General features: G+C 42.6%; 1 protein-coding gene across 1 annotated transcript in view; it reads left to right on the forward strand.

The window, feature by feature from the left end:
* The window catches only part of elk4 (ETS transcription factor ELK4), a 26,349-nt gene extending 5,931 nt beyond the window's left edge, over positions 1-20,418 (forward strand). The window contains exons 2-6 of the mRNA XM_008304367.1: positions 7,435-7,649; positions 9,602-10,375; positions 10,845-11,087; positions 15,836-15,955; positions 16,042-20,418. Of these exons, the coding sequence (XP_008302589.1) occupies positions 7,443-7,649; positions 9,602-10,375; positions 10,845-11,087; positions 15,836-15,955; positions 16,042-16,140 (1,443 nt within the window). The 5' untranslated portion in view covers positions 7,435-7,442 and the 3' untranslated portion in view covers positions 16,141-20,418. The remainder of the gene's footprint in view (positions 1-7,434; positions 7,650-9,601; positions 10,376-10,844; positions 11,088-15,835; positions 15,956-16,041) is intronic.
* The last annotated feature ends 908 nt before the right edge of the window (positions 20,419-21,326 follow it).

Here is a 21,326-nt window from a genome sequence, read left to right on the forward strand (position 1 = left end):
GTTTGGGTGTCTCCATCCCAGCAGGTCTGGATGAGTCAGGGCAGATTTATTCGTTCACATAAGAAGCTTACGCGCACACGCACACGCTGACAGACAGACAGACAGACAGACACTGACGGATGGGTGGTGGGGGGATCACAAGTCAGTCTGTAGCATGGAGTGGACAAAAGAGCAAAAAAAAAAACACCACATGAAAAACCAACAACTCATATCAGTCATATTAGGATGAATGCCGCACAGCAGCTTGTGTCAACTCAGCCAGCATGAGTTGTGGGGCTGTGAGATGCAGGAATGTTGTCCTCAAACCTGCATGAGGTGCTGCTCTGAAAGCCGAAGCATTACAAAACACTCATGATCCTTCTTGCTGAAGAGGCTACGCGTGTGGAGCTTGATTTCCCACACTTGCATTGCACTGGATTTCTGGCCTTTTAGCATGTTTAATTTAACTTGACTGCACAAATTTAAGTGACAGGAGTGAACAAAACACATCATCAGAGCGTCTGTCATGCATGTAGGAGGCTGCCCGTCAAAGTCAAACATGGGTGCAACTGGGTGGCCTCGGCTATTAATCCTAAAGCTGCAGTGTGTGTGCCACGCTCGTTCCCACAACTGCGGAAAGTATTTTGTGTAAATGCCCCGAAGCTGTTTGCAGTTGGTTCAGAAGCACTTTCAGTTGTCAGTTAGTGACTAAGTAGTGATTATCAGGTCTGCAGTGCATGAGTGAGATTTCTTTAGTAGTACGTGTGTTATAGGCTGCTGGAGATGGTTGTTGTGGGTTCAATCAGCTGACATACATTCAGTGTTCGATGTACAGGCTGATACCTTCATACCCGCTTAGCAGTTCTGCAAATCTGTTGGAAGATCTGCAAGAAGTCACATCTGCACTCTGTCTTTGTTGTTTATTGCAGTGTGAACATCTCACGGGCTCCAGACTAACTTTTTTTTACTGGTAACACTGGTGCTACCAACTTTCCCACTTAGTCACATCTACACATCTTACCCTCTTCCACCTCCCACACCTTTATTTTGGTACCGCATTGCCACAACTATTAATCCACCTTGCATGCTGATGAATAGTTTTGCATTGATGTCCAGATTGTCAGTGATTTGAGACTTGATATTTGTAAAATATTTTAATCTGAAAATATCTGTATTTTGTCACCACTCTTTCTCCTTACTTGCTGAACATCTGCTTGTTGACACACACTACTATTCACTGATATTCCCTAAACGTCCCACATGCATGTTCAGGTACACGCTACCCAGGTGACTGCTGTTCAGTCCGGACAGTGTGAGACCAAAAGTTAGCTGGAAAAAAATGGAATAAGGCGTTCTACCAGCAGATTTCTCTGACTTGAAACCAAGTGATTTTAGCTCAATGGGCTGTTTTCTGTGAGACAACTTTTCAAAGAGCAGAGCACATTTTAAATGTCAACGATCACGTTCATGTAATTGTAGGAAGCAAAAACTGTGATCGCTTTTAATAGTAGTTTCATTTTTCAGCCCGTGTTTGCCTTCATGATTGAGTGCAGTGAGCTACTTTTTCTTTCTGATCATCAGGTGTGTCTGAGGCGAACCTCTCTCTGTCCACATTTTCTATTTTTTTTTTTGTCCCGTCACAGAAGTATTGTATTTCAGTTCTTCTGAAGCTGCCTTCGAGCTGCTGCACTTCATCGATTAGCTGAGTGGCAGGAAACTTAGCAATATTTCAAATATTACTTTTACTTTTTTGAGCAACAATTCCCATCATCTCTGAGTTTAGACTTTTTAATGGTATAGATTTTTACTCTGTAGTGCACTGTAGTTTATTATCCATCCATCCATCATCTATCCACCGCTTAATCCTCATTAGGGTCATGGGGGGCTGGAGTCTATCCCAGCTGACTCAGGGTGAAGGCAGGTTCACCTGGACAGGTAACCAGTCTATCACAGGGCTACACTTAGAGACAGACAACCAAGCACACTCACATTCACACCTACGGACAATTTACAATCACCAATTAACCTCAGCATGTTTCTGGACTGTGGGAGGAAGCCGGAGAACCCGGAGAGAACCCACGCTGCACGGAGAGAACATGGAGACTCCACACAGAAAGATCCGAGGATGCGAACCGGCAACCTTCTAGCAGCGAGGCAACAGTGCTAACCAACTGCACCACCTTGCAGCCTGTAGTTTATCATATAAAATGAAAATCTTTGGGTTTTGAACTATTAGTTAAAACAAACCCCTTGAAGTCTTCACCTTGGAAAACAGGAAATGCTGCTATTTTTGACATGTTATAGATAAAACTTTTTAAATGACTAATCCTAAAAATAATTGGTAGAATGATTAATATTAAAAATAATTGTGACTTTGGTTTAGATAAATGTCAACATTTTTGGCATGTTTTGACATTTTTAACGAAGGAAAATGGTTTGTACCATTATTTTAATATATGCCAGTACTTAATAGTATTAGTATGGACTATTTACTAGAATTATGTAGTATTACATGTATTACAAGTATTATGTATTATAGGTATTACATGTTTGAGTGACATACAAATCACTTAAAGGTTCATATGCCTCTGGGACATTGATGTTAGGTTAAAAGGCACATAACAGTTGTGTTGTTACATGCCTGTGATCATTTTTATGAAACATGGATAAACTACATACACAGAAATAGATTTTGTTCAGAATAAAACGTCAGTAGTCTGCAATAATTCTTAAGATATTTTTTAACTTCAAAATGCTTTTAGCTGAATTGAAACTACACATTATGCCTAAGGCCCAAAACATATTGCTGTGTCTTTTGCTCTTAATTGGCAGTAAACGAACTGCAAGCTCTGGATTTTACGACAAATTTCACAGAGCAACAAATGCAGCAGAATTATTTGCGTAGCATAAAGGTACGAGATTCCATTGTGATGTTTTCACACTGAAACGGACTGAACGGTGGTATCTTGAAAAGCAGGATGTTATCAGATTTAGACAGATTCCTCACCAGCCATCAGATTTTAAAACCACTCAGCCTTTATGGGAAGTGCTGGGTTTCCTTCTCCTTCATGTCTCAAACAGCTATAATTTCCTTCAGTGTGTCAGGATGCGGAGACAGCAGGACGAGGAACACTGAGGCTGGTCTGAGGACAACGGGTGGCCATGTGCTCGTGTAGCATCCACGCACCACGTATACAATTATACCTCCCCTGTCCTCACTTTTGGGCTGGCTCTCAGTGTCCCTCGCAGCATGGACCCAACCATCTATCGTGTGTTTTTATCTGCAGAGAAGCCTTTTGCCAGGAGAAAAGGATCAACCGCTAATTTTTCAGTTCGCACCCTATGATTATATGACCCTTCAGAGTTGCACCCAGCAGAGGTGATACAAAGGAAGGATTATAAATCCCCTTTTCAGATGGAATGCGTAACGTTGCTGGCTTCATCGGTGACAGAGAAAGTCACAGCATGCTTGTGATATTTGCCAGACATGCCAGATTGGACAGTACATCAAGTGACTAAGTCTGATATCAAGCTTATCAAACTGTCGAAATAGCCTCGTTTATTTATGATCTCCTGAATCACTGAACATGATGTGGTTTTATTGTTACTCAGTGACCTGTTGCCATATTGAATGATTAGGTCACATTCTGTGTCTCTGATGCAAACATCCAAAACCCAAAAATCTGTGTAATCAACAGTTTTAGACTTTGATTGATGACTTTTACGAACAGTAAGATAAAACTGTCCTGACAGCTGTGATGGACTCAGCCTGAGCTTGCTGCTACTTAACAAATGATTTAACTGCAGCATGTAAACCATGACTCTGTGTGATGGGCAGCGTACACGTCTGAAATGAAGAAAAGTACACAGTGTGACTTGCTGATCTATCCTGATTCATGCCATCTGCATGGTGGGGATAGTTTATAATTATAAGTAATGAAGTTGTTGCATCTGTGCCAGTTCTTTCGCTGTGGAGATGCTCAGATGGAGCTGATGCTGCAGGTATTTTATACACTCAGGGGAAAACCTCCTGCAAACAGCTTGAAGCAGTAAACTAAACTTCACCTCCTGATAAAATTTGATCAAATTAGACTCACAGCTTCACACGACTGCTTGGACTCTTGTCAACACAAATTTCATACAACTTGGTGCAGAGGGGTATTTGTCAGAGCAGATAAGCTCCCTTCACCCTGAGTCAGCTGGGATAGGCTCCAACCCCCCGCGACCATAGTGAGGATTAAGTGGTGTATAGATAATGGATGGATGGACTTTACTGTGTGAGACCCATCAAAAACACGACCATCACACGAGGAGGGTGGCATGAATTTATGAAACCTTTAACATGGCAGTTTAAACTCTGAGTCAGCCGTGCTTTGAAAATATATTTGGTGAGGCTGTTAAATAATGAGACTGAGCTTCTATCAGTTGAACCGCAGTGTGCACGTCTATGTCGAGTGGTCAAGTGTAGACGAGGACAGAAAATATCGCTCTGAAATTGAAGAGAAGAGGAAATGAGGCAAAACTCTACAGTTATGAAAGGTGTTTGATTTTGGCAGCAAATCCTCTGATGTTTCTGGTGTTGAAATGTAGAAAAAGCCTTCCTTAAGCTCACGTCACATAAAATGAAGTATATCGTTGGTGGGTGCCTGTTTGGCAGGTCAGATGTGTTCTGTGTTAAAGTGATGCGTAAATGTTACTGGTTCCGACTTAGTAAAACCACACAGTGTTCATTTAGACATGAAGCCAGCATGTTCAGGTTAATAGAAAGGAATGAATGTCTGAATGGGCCTTATTTAACGCTGAAGCAGGACTCCAGACTGCGACCAACATGATCACATTTGTGACCTTTCTTGAGCGTGTGTGAGTTAAAATTTCAAGTGGTCGCATTGATGCGAGTGCACGATGACCATGAAGCTGTATTAGCGTCGCTGCACCGGCACAGGCAGCTGCTGTGTTAACCACAGCAGTACAAAGTAGTACTTTTATAACTTCGGTGTACTGCGGTATTTACGCTCAAGTATGCGATCTTCTGGTGAAAAGCGGAGAGCGCCTAAGTGCGTTGTTTTTTCCGCTCGTAGAAAAGCCTGCATGTAGAAACACTCACTTGGTTTCATCTTGGACAAATGTGACATTAGAACAAACTAGTTTACTCTTCTTACAGTGATTTTTGGTCACACATCTGTCTGAGTTCTGGGAGTCTGATGAGACTACAAAGCACCATTTAGCAATAAATATAAATAAATTTAAATATTGTCCCTCTCCAACGGGTGCACGTGAAGGAGGTGTCGCTCATGAACATTATGTACACGTCCACACAGCCTTGAGAAGCCTAAATGAGCTCAAGTAGAAACACCTGTGTGGGTGTAGCGCCGGTGTTTATGGCGTGTGATCAGAGTATAATATGATACGAGGGCAGCCACTCACAAATATCAAAGAAACTCTCAGATGGAGGTTACACCCTCGCTCGGAAAGCAATATAGCAGAAAGAACGCATGTGGCAAAGGTCAGCTTTTCTCATTTCTTTGTTCACTATTGTCTGCGAGCCACACTCTACCACACTGGTTAAACTGTAACTGAGTCCAGTGGAAGCATAGCTGCAATTAACTGTGGTTTACTTGATGATGTTTCTCACCGTGAGTCTGAGACAAAGACGGCCACAGACATATTGGTCCCAGCAGGGAAACCAGATGTGAGCAAGATGTTTGGCTTAATCAGTAGCCACATCACAGTGTTGCATCACATTTAATATGTGTTCTGCACCTGATTAAAAACTGGGTTTTAAGTCTATGTGTCCTAATATTTCTGAATATTGGCTTGAAGTGAACAACGTCACATCACAAATAGATGTATTGGAGGGTCCCAGCAAGTACTGGGCCTGTCGTTACCATCTACACAGCCGAGACAGTCTCAGAAACATGGATTCAGACTTCCAGGGTTCCATTGCATTGAAGGGGTCTGACTTAATCCAGCTGTTACAGAAACCTCTATTGGATTTATTTAGCAGGGTGTATGTTGGCATAATCATCCTGGAATGTAAGAACCACATGAGGGGAAAGCGCCTGTAGCAGACGGCGCACCTGGCCCTGTAAAATCACCGCTTATTCTCTGGCTATTAAATAAAATACATCAATTACACCAGATTTCTGTCCAGACTTTGAGGTATCCAGCAGACTTACTGATCCGTGGGGTTTCCCGGGTTTTTCCACAATACGGCTGAGGATGACTGAGATCGGGGCTTTTCGCGTTGCTCCAACTCAGATTGAAATATAGAAATGCTGTTTTTGTAATCTGCATAACCGAGTTATAGGCGCTGATCCGTGTGCAGCAGAGCCTTTCAGGTGAGGTTGGATTTTTTTCAGCATGTCCCACAGATTCTTGATTAGATTGATCAAATTCTTCCTGAACATTTTTTTGCAGTGCGACAGGCAGCATTATCCTGCTGAAAGAGGCCACTGCGATCAGGAAGTATAGCTGCCGTGTTAGTCTTTTTCCCATAGTGCATCCTGCTGCTATTGTTGAGTTCTTGAGCAGGACCTTCAACCCGACCTGCTCCTGATCATGGCTGACCCTGCAAAAAGAGAATTTCACAGGGCTGTATGTGTGACAAAGAAAGGCTTCTTCTTCTCATCCCCGCGTAAACCACACCACATGATGTAAAAGAAAAAGTGATTAATCAGACCAGACCACTTTCGTCCGTTGCTCTTTGGTCCATGGATGCTCACGTTGCCTCATACGTATCAAGCTGTGGTGCATCGCGTGTCCTGACATCTTTCTATCACAGCCAGCATTGAGGTTTTCAGCACTTTGTTGCAGTAGATCTTGTGTGGATCAGGCCACATTTATGCGCCCATTAGCGTGCTGTTTCACCAACTGTCCTTCCTTGGACCACTTCTGGTAGCTACAGACCACCACATACCAGGAACACCCTACGAGACCTGCTGTTTTGGAGATTCTTAGATGCAGCTGTCTAGTCATCACAGCTCGCCTCTTGCCAGAGTCTCTCAGATTCTTATTCTGCCCATTTTTGCTGCTTCCAACGCATCGACTTCAAGAGCTGCCTGTTTACTTGCTGCCTCATATATCCCTCCCACTGACAGGTGCCATTGTAATGAGATAATGAATTCACTGCACTTGTCAGTGTGGTTTTAATGTTGTGGCTGATTGGTGTATAATGCATTTGTTTTCCCGTCTGTTTGCTGCTATTCATGCGCACACTAAATGCTGGCGCTTAAGTCTATTCTGTGGTTGACTCATCGAAGGAGGCATGTAACTAGATTGCATCCTTTCATTGCAAAATAACTGTGAATAAACTGAACTCGCTGAACTGGCATCCAGCGGTGGGTCCAAGGTTGATATTTTTCATAAGCTGTTCGTACATTATGAGCAGCAGCCTTGTGGTTGATCAGCCTGATGATTTTTCTCCTCCCATGTGTGTGTTTTTTTTTTTTTTTCCAGTGAGAGACATGGACAACTCTGTCACCCTGTGGCAGTTCCTTCTTCAGCTCCTGTTGGATTCTAATAATGACCAGCTCATCTGCTGGACCAATGAGGAAGGAGAGTTCAAACTATTGCAGGCAGAGGAGGTGGCCCGGCTGTGGGGAGCCCGCAAGAACAAGCCCAACATGAACTATGACAAACTGAGCAGGGCGCTCAGATACTACTACGACAAGGTAAAGTCACACCTCCTCACCTCCTGTTGGATACACAGCAGTGGGTTGTAGTCGATTGAAAGTAGCTGTCCTGCATTTTATGCTCAAGCTCCGTGTTTTGGTCTTCTGGCCTCAGTTGTTATGAGTAGTAGCTACTGTGTACAGTAACCCTAACCGTTCGTCGTCCTTCCATCTTGTCAGACATTTGAGTCGTTGTGGCCTTCAGTTCTTTTAAACATACGATGCTGGCATACGGTTAAGCCAGATTTTGATTTATAGCAAATTTTAATGCGACTACTCTGTTTGTTCTGGTTGGAGCTGCCCTAAAAGACAAGTGACGAGACCGTAAGACATTATGTTTGAGATGTTAATGATAAATGTTTACTTTTTTTTAAACTAAAAGTGCAATGTCAAAATTATTCAATTGAAATGATCTCACATTTTTGAGGAAATGAAACTTCTATCCCAAATGGTCCTGGTTATTTCTACAATGTTCTGGAGTAACAACTCTAAATTAAAAGTAAAAAGTAAACCATTAAGGTTAAATAATAACAACACCCACAAGTAATAGATGCAACCTGAGTTTTTTTCCTTCACTAAGAGTAGCTTATGTTTGTTTCTTCCAGCTGTTTAGAAGTTTATGAAATACCTGCAGCATCAGACAGCACTAGGATCCATATCTGTGTTTTCAAAGAGAGATAGTTCCGCACATTTGCACTGGGAATTTCTTCAAATTCCTGTAGTTATAAATCAACCCAGAGAGAGCATAGAAAGTGGAACAGTCCAGGCCAGGTGAGCAGTCAAGCACAACATGGCAGCTCAGCTTCCAGCTGTTTAGGACTATTTCTTCATAGTGTAGGACAACATCAGGAAGTGTCTCCAAGTAGAGCGAGTTGTACGCAGCAGTAACTTCATTATTTGGTTTTAATTGGAAATGATACCTTACATGATGGAGAAGTAATCGACAAGGATCTATCAACAGGTCACTGATGCAGCAGTTCTCCAGTCAGGGTTGCACTTCTTGATTCGCATGCTTTTATAGTACAAAAGAAAATAAAGGTCATGCATCTAAAAAGCTTTGGGTCTGTGTCCCCCTTGGATGGAGCTGTAAGAAGAATGAATATGAATCTGATCATGTGGCATAATATTCTGATATGTGTGGAATCAGATGTTGAGCTGCAATCATAATTAAACCAAATCCATGATGTTTAAGTAGTGCTACTGTGAGTGTTTTGAAGCCACTTGCCCTAAAGAGTACAGAATGCAGAATATAGCTCCCAAACATGTTTTAGAACATAAAAGCGTTATGCTTTCAATAATAATGTGTCCAATACAATCTGCCCATAAAAAAAGTAAAATCATATTGTTATTCTCTCATTAAATTATCCAGATTGCAGGGTTATACTCTTATATTTAGCTTTAGAAATTTAAAGAAAAATGTCTGCTCCTTCACTGTGTAGCTCATTGTCAGTGTGTGGATGCTGTGTAAGTTGTGTCTGGTACCACAGTTGGCTTCGAATTAGTTGTAATGCCACAAAATTGTGTCGCTTGTATGCATGCATGCCGAACATTATTCTGATCAATGCAGGTCAAATTTTCAACCGAGGTTAACTACAAACAAAACACATTCTTGAGTGTAGGGGGACTTTGAAGTCCACTTCTCAAGAGAAGGAGAGCGCTGTCGGTCTCCCACTCTGCTTGTGGTTTGGCAGCGTCGCAGCCTGACCGTGTGGGCGTTCAGGGCAGGGCTGCCATGGTATGTTTGGCTGTAGCATTTGTGGGTACTAGTTTGGTACAGACAGGAAGGACAGAGCTGTCCCACTCATGAAGCTTTTCTGTGGTTGACTCTTCTGTTTTTTTTAAAACTCCCTCTCTGGTCGAGGGATACTACATCAGGCAAAGTCTTGTTTCTGCTCTCGCCGTGTGTTTTCTGCCTACATGAATATGATGTTTGCTTCGTCTTTGCCTTTCAGAACATCATAAAGAAGGTGAACGGTCAGAAGTTTGTCTATCGTTTTGTGTCCTATCCCGACATCCTGAAAGGAGAAGTTGCCACCCGAGCAGAGAGCGGGGATGTGGGGGCAGGAGGCATCCCTCCACTGTCGAGGAGGGACGACAGCACCGTCCAGGAGGGCGACGCTGGTGACAGAGCCAAGGTGGGGGTTAGTGCAGCAGCTCTGGCCTCCGGCACCAAGCAGTCGAACCGTAACGACTACATCCACTCTGGCTTGTACACCTCCTTTACTCTCAACTCTCTGCAAAATGGACGCCAGCTCTTTAAGTCCATCAAAATAGAGAATCCAGCCGAGAAGATGGCTGACAAGCGGGGTCTCACTGCCACCTCACAGAGCCTGGAGGCAGTTTCTCAGCAGCAACAACCAACCGCTCTGCCGTCGGTCATCAAGTTTGGAAACACCCCTCCGAAACCAGCACTCACACTGCCTCCTCAGGTTGCCATAGAGCCAACCCTGATGCCCAACCAGTTGGATCTTCTCCAAAGTCCGCCCCAGATGGCTGAGGACATCAGCACACACTCCGCCCTGCCCCAGTCTGTTTACTCATTCGAACACATCCGCCCATCAGCACCGACGTTCCCCACACCAGACCTGACCTCAGCCAGTCCGTCCCCAAGCTTAGTGCTCGAGTCCTCCCAGGAGCTGGTGATTGACAGCGACATTGAGTCCGGATCTTCTCAGCCCACAGATGTTCCGGCGCCGGAGTCAGCAGACGCTCAGACACAGGAGAAGGTTAGTTTACACACTGTTAACAGGAACTTTTAGGAGAACGATGAAGCGTTGCAGAACTGCAGAGAATGTGTGATAATTCTCTGTGAATTCATTAAACATTACACAAGCAATCAGGAGCTTACTGTACATATAGATGCTAACATTGGCTGATTATTTTGTAGTCACACCTTGTCTTACCTTACAGCTTTCCATCATAGAGGAAAGTAAAATTATCACCCTTTTGACTTGATTCATGATAAACAACAAATCGATTTAGTTGTCTCAGCATTGCCAGTGGGTTTTATTATGTATGCTAAATATTCCAGATTAAAATCTAACTCTCTATGGATTTCTTTTTTTTCTGATGCTGGAGAACACACACCGAAAGAACACACACACCTTCCTGTACTGTAGCTTACCATTTTTATTGACCCAAATGTTCTACAGTTTGATGCATGTAATAAAGAAGCAAACTGTTTGCGGCCACCAGTTTGACAGCGCCATCGGTCTGTCTGGAGATGAAACCAGTTTGGTGGATGCTGAAACCAGCTCGTCCTCAGTGAGCAGCAGCACAACAATCAGCACCCAGAGTTTCGGGAGGACACGCAAGCCACCGAAAGTCCTGCAGATCAGCCCTCCGACTGTGCTGGTCACCGCCTCTGACTTCTCCCCCATGAACCTCTGCAGCCCCTCACTACCTACTGGGTCTCTCACACCAGCAGCATTGCTACAGGTGAGAGCCTGGCCTTATCTTCATTTGGTTGTAATGTCAATTTTAGTTAAGGCCTCAGTTAAAGATTATTTAAGATGGAACTCACATCTGCACAACGAAGCAAGAGCTAGCTATAGGCTATGTCATGTCTGTCAGTAGGAAAACATCTGTAGGAGAGACTGATGATTTTAAAAATGAATTTTGATCTGTTAATCAGGGCTCAGGACTGCCACCAAAGTGGTTGCATGTGCGACCTTTTTGTGAGCGTGTGCAAGTTGAAATTTCAACTGGTGGCATTTGTGCAAGTGCATGATGATCGTGAAGCTGTACTGGTGTCGCTGTAACCGCAGGCAGCTACTGCGTTAACCACAGTGGTGGAAAGTAGGACTTTCAGAACTTAAGTGGCGCTGTCAGTCTGTCTCTGCCCGGTGCGTCAAACAAGCTGTTTAGCTGATGTGTGTTAAAAAGATAAAGTGGTCTGTAGCTGATTATTTAAAAAGAAAATGATGGAGGAGGAGGCAGACAGAGAGAGGAGTGACACAGACACACCTAATGATCAGATTTTAGCTTCGCACTATTACATGAACACGATCCACTGCGGTATTTACACTTACGGCCTTCTCGTGAAATGCGGAGTGCACCTGCATGCACTCTTTTTGTCTGCTCATAGAAAGAAGAAGAAGCTTTATTGGCATTGTACAAGAGATACAACAACATCTCGTGTGGCATCATCTTTACAGCAGCTAAGAAAAAAGTTAAAAGGTGATATAAATAATAAAGTAGCGATAAAATATAAAGTAAATACTCTATTAAAAGTGCAAAAGAGCATTTGTTAGAATGAGGCGTAAACTGGAAAAGAGCGCATGTAGAAAAAAATCACTCGGTTTCATCTTGGACAAAACTGACACCTTATTTTATTCTTTTCAAAGATTAAGAGAGTTGTGGGCGCCCCTATAACTCACCTAGTTGAGCGGGCGACCCCTGAACAGGGACTATAGTTCCCTGATGTGGGTTCGACTCCCGCTCCTTTGCTGCAGGTCTCTCCCCATTCTCCTCCCCCCTTTCCTGTCTGTCTCCACTGCTCTAAATAAAAAGCCCAAAAAATATATTTAAAAAAAAATAAAAGGAGCAAGAGAGTTTTTTGTCTGAGCACACCGCAGCCACCAAGCAGCAGCTACCGCAGCCTGCAATGTGAGGCGTTTAGGGAACATCGGTAAATTGTAGTGTCTATCAATATGAAAATGTTCAGCAAGTCATATGTTTTGCCCGTGACCAGGTGGGAGGTAGGACCAAATAAGAAAGTTGGTCGCCCCGGTGCTAAATAAGTTAGTCTGGGGCCCTGTCAGTGCTGGGTAGTAAATGTTACGCCTTCATAGTCCTTTGTCCCTAAATCTCCTCATAACGTCGGTACATAAATTCAAATAATTTCATGTCCACTTGCAGCTCAGGTCCAGTCAGACCAGCAAGCAGAGATAAAACAAGTAAAGAAACCTCTATGTTACGGCTTGCTCTGCCAGCTGTCTGTCTGACTGGTCTTGGCCAAGTTGGATTATCATAAAAAAAACAGGAAGACAGTTGATGCAGACGTCTGGGTGAGCTGAAGCTCTCTGAGTCTGCACCTGCAACCTCTCCATTAGTTCACAGTCAGAGTATTATTCTTATTATTATATTATTATTATTAGACGTTTATTCATAGCACCCAACCACACGCTGCTGAAATGATCTTTCTTTTTTAGCTGTTATGCTTCTTCTCCAAATACTTTTGCATCTGTTCTTTCTGTCATAGCTCCTCCCACATGATGCAGGAGAAACGAGGGTGTGAAGTGACAGCAGTTAGTGAAGACATACGGCCACTAAATATGAGCTAACGCTGAGCTTTAACAGATTGTTTTGATGTCTCATTGCTTCGGTAAAGTTACATAATTTTCCTGTAAAGTGCCACTTCTGCTGTAAAGTGTTTGCTTCAGACTCCCACCAGAGGAACCGAGCGATAGATCCACTTTGCAATCAGTGTGCCATAGATTTAGGTCATGCCCCATAAACTGCTGAGAGCGAGACGGAAAACATGTATTGAATATGTGTATTTCCGTCTCTGTCGTTGTCATCCACCGTGACATTTTCCAAGTAGCTGTGCTGCCTTATTATGACAGTACTAGTAATTTACCAATAATAGATGTGTTTGTTTCAGTTTCATCATCATGTAGGTGGTGCAGAGCTCAGCGCTTTTTGTTGATGTGAAGTCATACTTTAGGTGGTGTCTGTTAATTTTTAGATCTGTCAAATAGATTGCAGTCGGTGATGCCTCATAATCCACAATGTGCTGGAATTTTAAAGGAAATATCAAGCAGTAATATGTAACATGCATAGTGTAAAGCAGTAATAAAAAACAAAACATGTTTTTATCAATGAAGTCAACCAAACCTGTGCCACAGTGTAGAGCCCCATAAACATGCATTCACTCTGGATTTATTTCCAGACGTTTCAAACATCAGCGACTTGTAGCAGATGTAAAATAAAACAAAAAAAGTAGAGGTAGTGGGAGAAACAGAGAAAAAAAGATGTATTTGATTCACTGATTACTGATTACAGCCCTGCGTTGTGCAGCATTTCTGTAGCACAGAAGTATATCTAATATTCCAAAAGGAGGACCGTAAACACCCAGCATGCCACTTTAAAAAAAAAACTTTCTTGCACAAGTCAGATGGATAACACAGATATCTTCCCACCCTCACTACCAAACTGCACAAAATAAAAAGCAAACCACCCGTACTAGTTTCGCTAATTAGATCTTGCTATTTTCAACCCACATAATATTATTATTGCCCAGGAAATTCCAGTGTATCCCGGCAGCTCTTGGAACAAAAGCCGCTCTGTGTAATTTTGTGTGTCACACTTTTTTTTTTAACAGAGATGTCCAGAAACTGCATTAAAATTCCTCTTTTTTTTTTTCAATTGCAGATTCTCACCCTGTTCTTCTCCGTGCTGTGTTTGTTAGTTTGTTTACATCACACACGTGGTCCTGTCCACTGTTAAAGCTGTACACTTTTATTTCCTCTTACTGCTGAAACAACATCAGACAATCTCCTTTAACTGGACAAAACCACAACTTTGCCTGGGACAAAAAGAAAAATACAACCCTCCAGCACATACTGATCCTGACCAGCAGGTGGCGGCAGTAGTGTGGTAATGTGTGATGAATAGCTCCTTGGCCATGTTTTTGTGGCTGTTAATTGCTCCTGGAGATCACATGACTGTACGTGCCACTGTACAGAAATCAGTCTATTAGAGCTGCTGCTTCAGACAATGTTGTTTTTATTGTGTGTCTCCTTCAGCAGGTAATGATGCAGTTGAGTCAAAGCTCCTCTTTCTGTTTTCTCAGTTTTCTACTTGTGATTGAGTTAAATTACTCCCGTGGTACTGAGCTTAGTTTTCGATGATTAATCATTTATCTTACACTTCATACTTGACATTTCTTAAGCATTTTTGTAGTTGGAGTGGAAATGTGTTAAAACCTTGGGACAGAAAACTTCCGGTGCAGCAGAGTCTACAGTTGTTTTTATTAGTTATTCTTGCAGCTGCTTGCGGTGTGTGTTCTATCCATACGGTACAACCTCATTCTCAGGTTTTGTCTCGGACCAGTGCCTGTGTCCGTACTGGAAGCACATTAAAGCACAAGCAGCTTTACAAATATCCTGCCTGTGTCTAATGATTGATAAAGTAACTGTGTGTTTTTCCACTCCGTTGATCCATCTGTTCATTTCTTTATTTTTTATGGTCGTTATTACCCGCAGTCAGTTGTATTAATTGTTTTCTTTAAAGGCCACTAAACTGTGCCAGGTAAATCAATAATCAGCTACTGCTCCAATATGTATTAAATAAGCACTGGAAGTGTGTTTGTTTGAAAATAAACACAGTTTAGCCGCCATGAACAGCTGTTAGGCTCCATCATGGAAAACCTGACGACTGACCAAATCATCCTACGTATGCTGTGTGTCTATACACACTAGTTTGTTTACATGCTTTCTGTTTACTGGGTTTTAATGCTGGGGAGGTCGCACTGAACAAAATATAAAGAACATACAATGAACTTTTACTTGTTATCATAGCTTTTACAGGTTGTATAGAAAGCTGTGTGTTTGATCCTGCAGCTGTTGGTCTTTATTCTTCAGGTGCTCTTGTTGGCTTCCAACCTCGCCTTCCTTTAGATGTAGTTTCTCATCCGTGGACTTTGGTTCAATTATATTTGTCTGACTACTAAACTGGAATGAGTTGAAATCATCCTCATAAAGCTCTGCAGGGTAATCAAACGCAATGGCATTTAGCTACTGAGTTTCCAGTAACTCACACATATAACAGCATGAATGTTGGGTCTATTCCAGAACGCAGGTTTTCAGAATAGTTTGTTAACCCTGAGGTGAAGGAAACTTTGGGCTTCCTGTTCCATAAGGAGATGTTACATCCACGATGCAGGTAGCAAAATGGCTCATTTCTGCATGACGTTTCAGACACAAATGTTTTAACGACTTCTGGTTTCCCTGAATCTGTACAACAAAGTTAACAAGACCTACAGAGACCACATTAATCTAAAATACAGTGGAATGATCCTTTATGGCCTTCTCATACATGTTGGCTTGTACATTGAGACTGAACATTTATTTCTAACCACCAGGACATCTTTTGTGTTTCTGTACAGCAATTCTTTGTCATGTAAACACACAATATGGACTATTTATGTTCATCCACCGGCTCTTGTTTGTCTCCCTTGGCAGACTCCAACTCTTCTGCTGACTCCAAGTCCGCTGCTGTCCAACATTCACTTCTGGAGCACGCTCAGTCCAGTCGCTCCCCTCAGCCCAGCGACACGGCGCCAGGGAGCCCACCTTTTCCAAGTCAGTACACAAACCTAGTGTCATTTAGTCTGTCTGTGTTTAACTATGTGTCTAAAGCCCACTGTCACACTCCTTTGTGTTCTCAGTTCCCATCAGTTCTCACCCCCCAGTTCCAGATCCCAGTACACAGCATGGATGGGACCAACACACCGGGCCCGATTTCACCAGACCCTCAGAAAACATAGGCTCAGCGCCCTCCTCCCGCCCACGGAAAGCCAGGCACCCGTCCCCTCCATCACTTCTTCTGCAATCTCCCGCTCCCACACCGAGGACAATGATGTGGGAGTGTTTCCTGTCACGTTGGTGCTTTGAAGTTCGCTGCCACAGAAATTCACACTACAATCAGGTGTGTGGAGGGCGGCTGTGGAGAAATGTCGGCAGTCCAGCTCTGACGGACGAGGGTAACACGTTTGGTTTGTTTCAAGGCATTTACACCCTCAGGATGCTCTTCTGTTCTCACACATCTCATCGTCGTCATCATCCTAATGCACTCACAGATCCGTTTTGTCTGGCTTTGTTTTTTTTGGGGGATCCTCAGTCACAACAAAGGAGGGAAGAATTTCCATGGCAACAGTGCGTTGCTGGTGGATTGGACCCTCAGCAGCCACAAGCTGCTTCATACTTGGACACACAGATCAGGGGGATTACAGATATCTGAATCAGTCCTTTTTATAGAATCTCCTTCTTATCTTGTGCAGCTGTGTGATTGCCAAACGAGACAGGTTTTATGCTATCAGTTCCTGACCTGTTTTCTCCTCTGCTCACAGTGATCCTTTTTCCTTTCTGTGCTCCAATCTTAACTTTTGCTCTTATTGAAGGGTAGTGCTTTAACCTGATAACCTGCATGTTTACCTGCAGCTCTTTTGTTTTTTAGCAAGTTCTCAACCTAAACTTAAATGTCAAGCCTTGCCTCAGTTGCTGTGAAATGCTGGCCATATCCAATGAGACTTTTACCTTGACTGTCTTATCACGACAATGTTGCCATAATCTGAGCTGAACCTTGAATCATCCCTCTATATATCTTTTGTAATGTACAGTAGAATAGCCCCGAAAGCCAGTGTGGCCTGGTTTGCCTCCAGTTAGTAAACTTTTCACGTGGGAATGAAAGAAAGCAAAGCCATAACTGCTTCTGTGAATTGATTTTGCAAGCCACAGTGCACAAATCCTGTCCTCACTACCCTCATTTTGCCATTTGTAATCTAATACTGCAGTGTTGAAAGCAACCAGATCACACTGGAGACGTTTATTTAACGTTCTTTAAACAGATATTTCAGAGAAATGATCAGCATGGAAGGAATAGTTTTGCCAAATACACGTATTTGTTTTGTTGCCTTGAGCTGTTTGGGAGGATCAATACAAACTCGCATGTCTGTAAAGGAGGAAAACACGATCAGTCACAGCATTAAAACCACAGAAAAATCAATCACGTGGGTGTTACTTTGACACGTAGCAGCCCGACTAAACATCGCTCCAGACCAGGCCAATGTGGTCAAGGAGCGTCACAAAAAGAGCCCAAAAACTCCCCAGACCCCAGAGTAGTCGACCAATTCACCAAGGCCTCACCACAAAGCACTCCCAGAGGTTACGTTTCCCGACATCCCGACAGATCAGAGCTTGATTTAACGTCATGGCTGATTGGTGTATGAAGCTGGAGCTAGGAGCTGATTGGCTTAGCTTAGCACCAAGACTGGAGACGAACCAGCGGTTCTGGTTTAGAGTTCTGGTTAAAGTCTTTTCTGATTCTGATTCACGTACTAGCACCGTTTTAAAGCTCGCTGATTAACACGGTCTGTCTGTTACCTTTATGCCCAAGTGAAAAGCAAACTGCAAAGACAGGAGTTTAATAATCTGTGGAGTTGTAGAATCTTCTGAACCTCAAGTAGATTAGTCATTTGATTATGTTTCGAGCGTTATAGCAGAATGATAGTGAGGCGCAGCCAGACCGATATGTCCTACAGAAAGGTCTGGCTAAGCAAGACTACATTTTTACTCAATGATGTCTCATTTTTTTTTACAGCAATACGACGTCCTGCACTTTTATAGAAATGGCACGACCATTGTTTGAAGTAGATGTCCTCATAAATGTCCTCTGTGCAGTAAAACAGAGGTACGATGCCCTGAAAGCTAGAAATGAAAAAACAAAAGTTACATTTTGTTTAGTTATTTTACAAAAACTAAAAATAAATGGAAGTAATATGTACAGGTCTTACTAATACTCAGGAAGAAAAAGATGACATCACATGCTATAAATGTTTTGTTTTGTTTTGTTTGTTATCAGCTGTTTCCTGATTTTAGTCTTAACGTTTCGCTGGCTCCAGCTATAAACTCACCTCACAGACGTAACACAACTTTTTGGCAAAAAAGCAAATAAATGTGAAACTATTCCTTCTAATACAGATGGATTTTTATTTTCTTATCAAACAAAATCACACCAGACTTTTAAAAGCTTGCTGATTGTCTTAAAATCCAGCTTTGTGTGAAATGAAAGCTTTGTTGACGTGCATCGCAGTTCGTCCAACTCACATTTAACCTCCAGATGTAATTCACCAGATTCTCGTCATTTTATCCTTTTTGAAACACAGATATGAGCCAAAACACGATGACCACCTGTCTAACATGCTGCTGAAGTTTCACTTGCTGCCAAAATAGTTTAGGCACCGAGACATTAGCAGGTTTATGGATCGTTGGCCGTCGCTGCTAATCGAGGGCATCCACCAGGTGTTTAGGAAAGGGTTCATCTAAACATTATAATCCGACCCTGACAGAAGTTCTTTAGCTGCCCACTTCTCCTACATCCTACTTGTTGATTTCGAAAACCAGCTGTTCACTTACTAATAATCCCACACCTCAACATGTGCCATTGCTACGAGATAATCAGCATTTCTCATTTCATCTGTGGTCAGAGTGTCTTGGCTCATCGAGTTTACATCCTCAGACCTGCAGAAACACACGTTAGGCAGCACCTTCGTATCTCCTCAGAGCCCCTCTGACAGATTATCAGCCACGAGAGGTTTACGATTGCTTTGTAACTGACTTTAAAGCCATAAGTCTGAGACACAGACTCCAGAGGTAGATCCCACCGTTCTATGCTATTAAACGTGGAAGTTGTACACATCGCACTTGTTTACACGATGCTCGGATAGAACACACCCAAGTGTGTTTGCGTGTGTGTGTGTTTGCCAAAGTGTCACTTTCTAACCCAGGGATGGATGACCAGCGAATTTTATAGGGGAGGGGACGCTCGTTTTTACTGCGCTGCCAGATATCTGCCCCCCCCCGGCCTGCAGTCCGTCACAGAGATATACGGTGCCTTACCCCAGCCAAGCCCAAGTGTCTCTCCCAGATGTGGATGGAGTTCTATCATTGAAAAGGTTATATATATATAAATATATATGTGTGTGTGACAGCGCTCCTGTTTTGTTTTTATGTCATATCTTTGCGTAGACCAAAACCCCAGAAGTATGAGGTAAAACTTCACCGGGATGTTTGGGAGTTCAAACACGTCGTCGCAGCGTTTTGTTTTTGTTTTTCTTTTCTGGATGCGTTACTGTACATACAGACAGCACAGCATGAAACATCAGGCCATGTTTTTAAATTTTGGTGTCTCTTTCCAACCTGCTTCTTAAATGTTTGTGATAACAGATTTACTCAGAAAGTATCTAAATATATAATAGAAAACCTGTTTAGCATTTTTCTGTCGGGGTTGGGGGGCGGGTGGGGAGGGAGGGAATCAAGGCCTTACTGGGAGAAATCTATGTTTTATATGTTCAATGTTTTGATATAGTGTTGATATTGTAAATGCAGATGTTGTGATGAAACGTTTGCACTTAAATTTTTTGGGGTTCCTGTAGTATTGGATTCTGTCACTTTTCTACGACTCAGACCTGCTCTTTGATGAAGTGTTTGTTTGCTTACTGAAAAAATGTATATTTTCCCAAAGAGAGGATTCAGTTATGCACTTATATTTTGTAACGCATAACAGAGTAAAATCTAATCTTTTACTGTGTATATCAAATAATTTACAGTAATTTGTAATTAGGCACTACCACATAATATATATTTGTGAGAAGTTAGAGTAGAAACCCAATCTGATTGGTCGCCTCTGCTGCATTTTTGCAGTAACTTTATTTAACAAAACTATAAAATAGCTGGAAATGACCCCTGTTTAAATTCTCCTCCATTCACGTCCTCTTGGACTTGTCATCTAAATATTTCTTCATTTGTATCTTCTGATGATGTTTTCTCCACCTTACCTTGAAATGTAAAAAAAATCTGGTTTTGCGAGAAGCGACACTGTTCTTGTTCTGTTCTGTCCAGTTCTCTATTTGTTGATGCTTTTTCAAATGTTTACAAGCTGCTTGTCTTAAGTGGCGTATTGATGTGCGAGAGGTGTAGAGGAAGTGTTTATTACACAAGAACTAGGTGAGACCAACAATAAACGATCTCTGACTAACTAGATCTTACTTTATGTGCCTTTCATGTCTTTCTAGAAACCGCTGCAAACACACGCACAATCAGATTATACTGAAAAGACGTTTATTTAATCTTCAAATTGTCCTTAGAATCAAGCTACAGCAGAGTTTAACGTCCTGTAAGAGATGATTGTGCAAAAACATGAATTACTGGTCATTCATCGAGCTGCTTGTTGATCGTCTGGCTTGAAAGCAGGTCCCAAATGTTCATCTGTACACGACTTCCACAAAGGAGCACGCAAGAAACCTTCACACAGGGGAACAGGGGTTTTGTCTTTTGGCTGTGCGCTCGGGTCTCTTGGGGGTGTAAATATCACGAGCCGTCTGCCTTTGATTTTTCTGTCATGTCCGTGCTATTAGATGAATCTGAGAGGTAAACACAAGAGAATTGACGTCCAGAGGACGAACATTCAACAACGTACAACACATTTACAGAGCATGTGCGTCTCACAGAGCAGCGTGGACTGCTCTATCTTCACATCTTGTATATACATTAACTCAGCAGCAACATATTTGTGAACAGCTATGAAAGGGGGGTTAAATGTGCTTCAAGGTAAACCTGGATTCAGATGCTCTGAGCTACAGATGGCCAGTTTTCAGCCTTCTGTAGTGAGTCACCTGATAAACGCTGCAGCCAGGGAGTAGAGAAGTTTTCTTCATGTCGTCTTCAAACAGCTTCTGTGTATTTTTGGCTGTTTGCTTTGAGTCTTGCTAGAAAAAGAAAAAAAATCTTCTCCCAAGTCGCAGCTCTCTTGTAAACTGGTCGTCCTCCTTTACGTTTCGGTACTTTGCTGCTTTTATTTCTACCTTTGGAGTTCTTCCGAGGCCGGCTGCTGAGGAGCATACTTACGTCATGATGCCGCCACCACCGTGCTTCGCAGTGGGGACGGTGTGTTCGC

The sequence above is a fragment of the Stegastes partitus genome, unplaced genomic scaffold (genome assembly GCF_000690725.1).
Source record: "Stegastes partitus isolate 25-593 unplaced genomic scaffold, Stegastes_partitus-1.0.2 Scaffold2203, whole genome shotgun sequence".
Taxonomy (NCBI): domain Eukaryota; kingdom Metazoa; phylum Chordata; class Actinopteri; family Pomacentridae; genus Stegastes; species Stegastes partitus.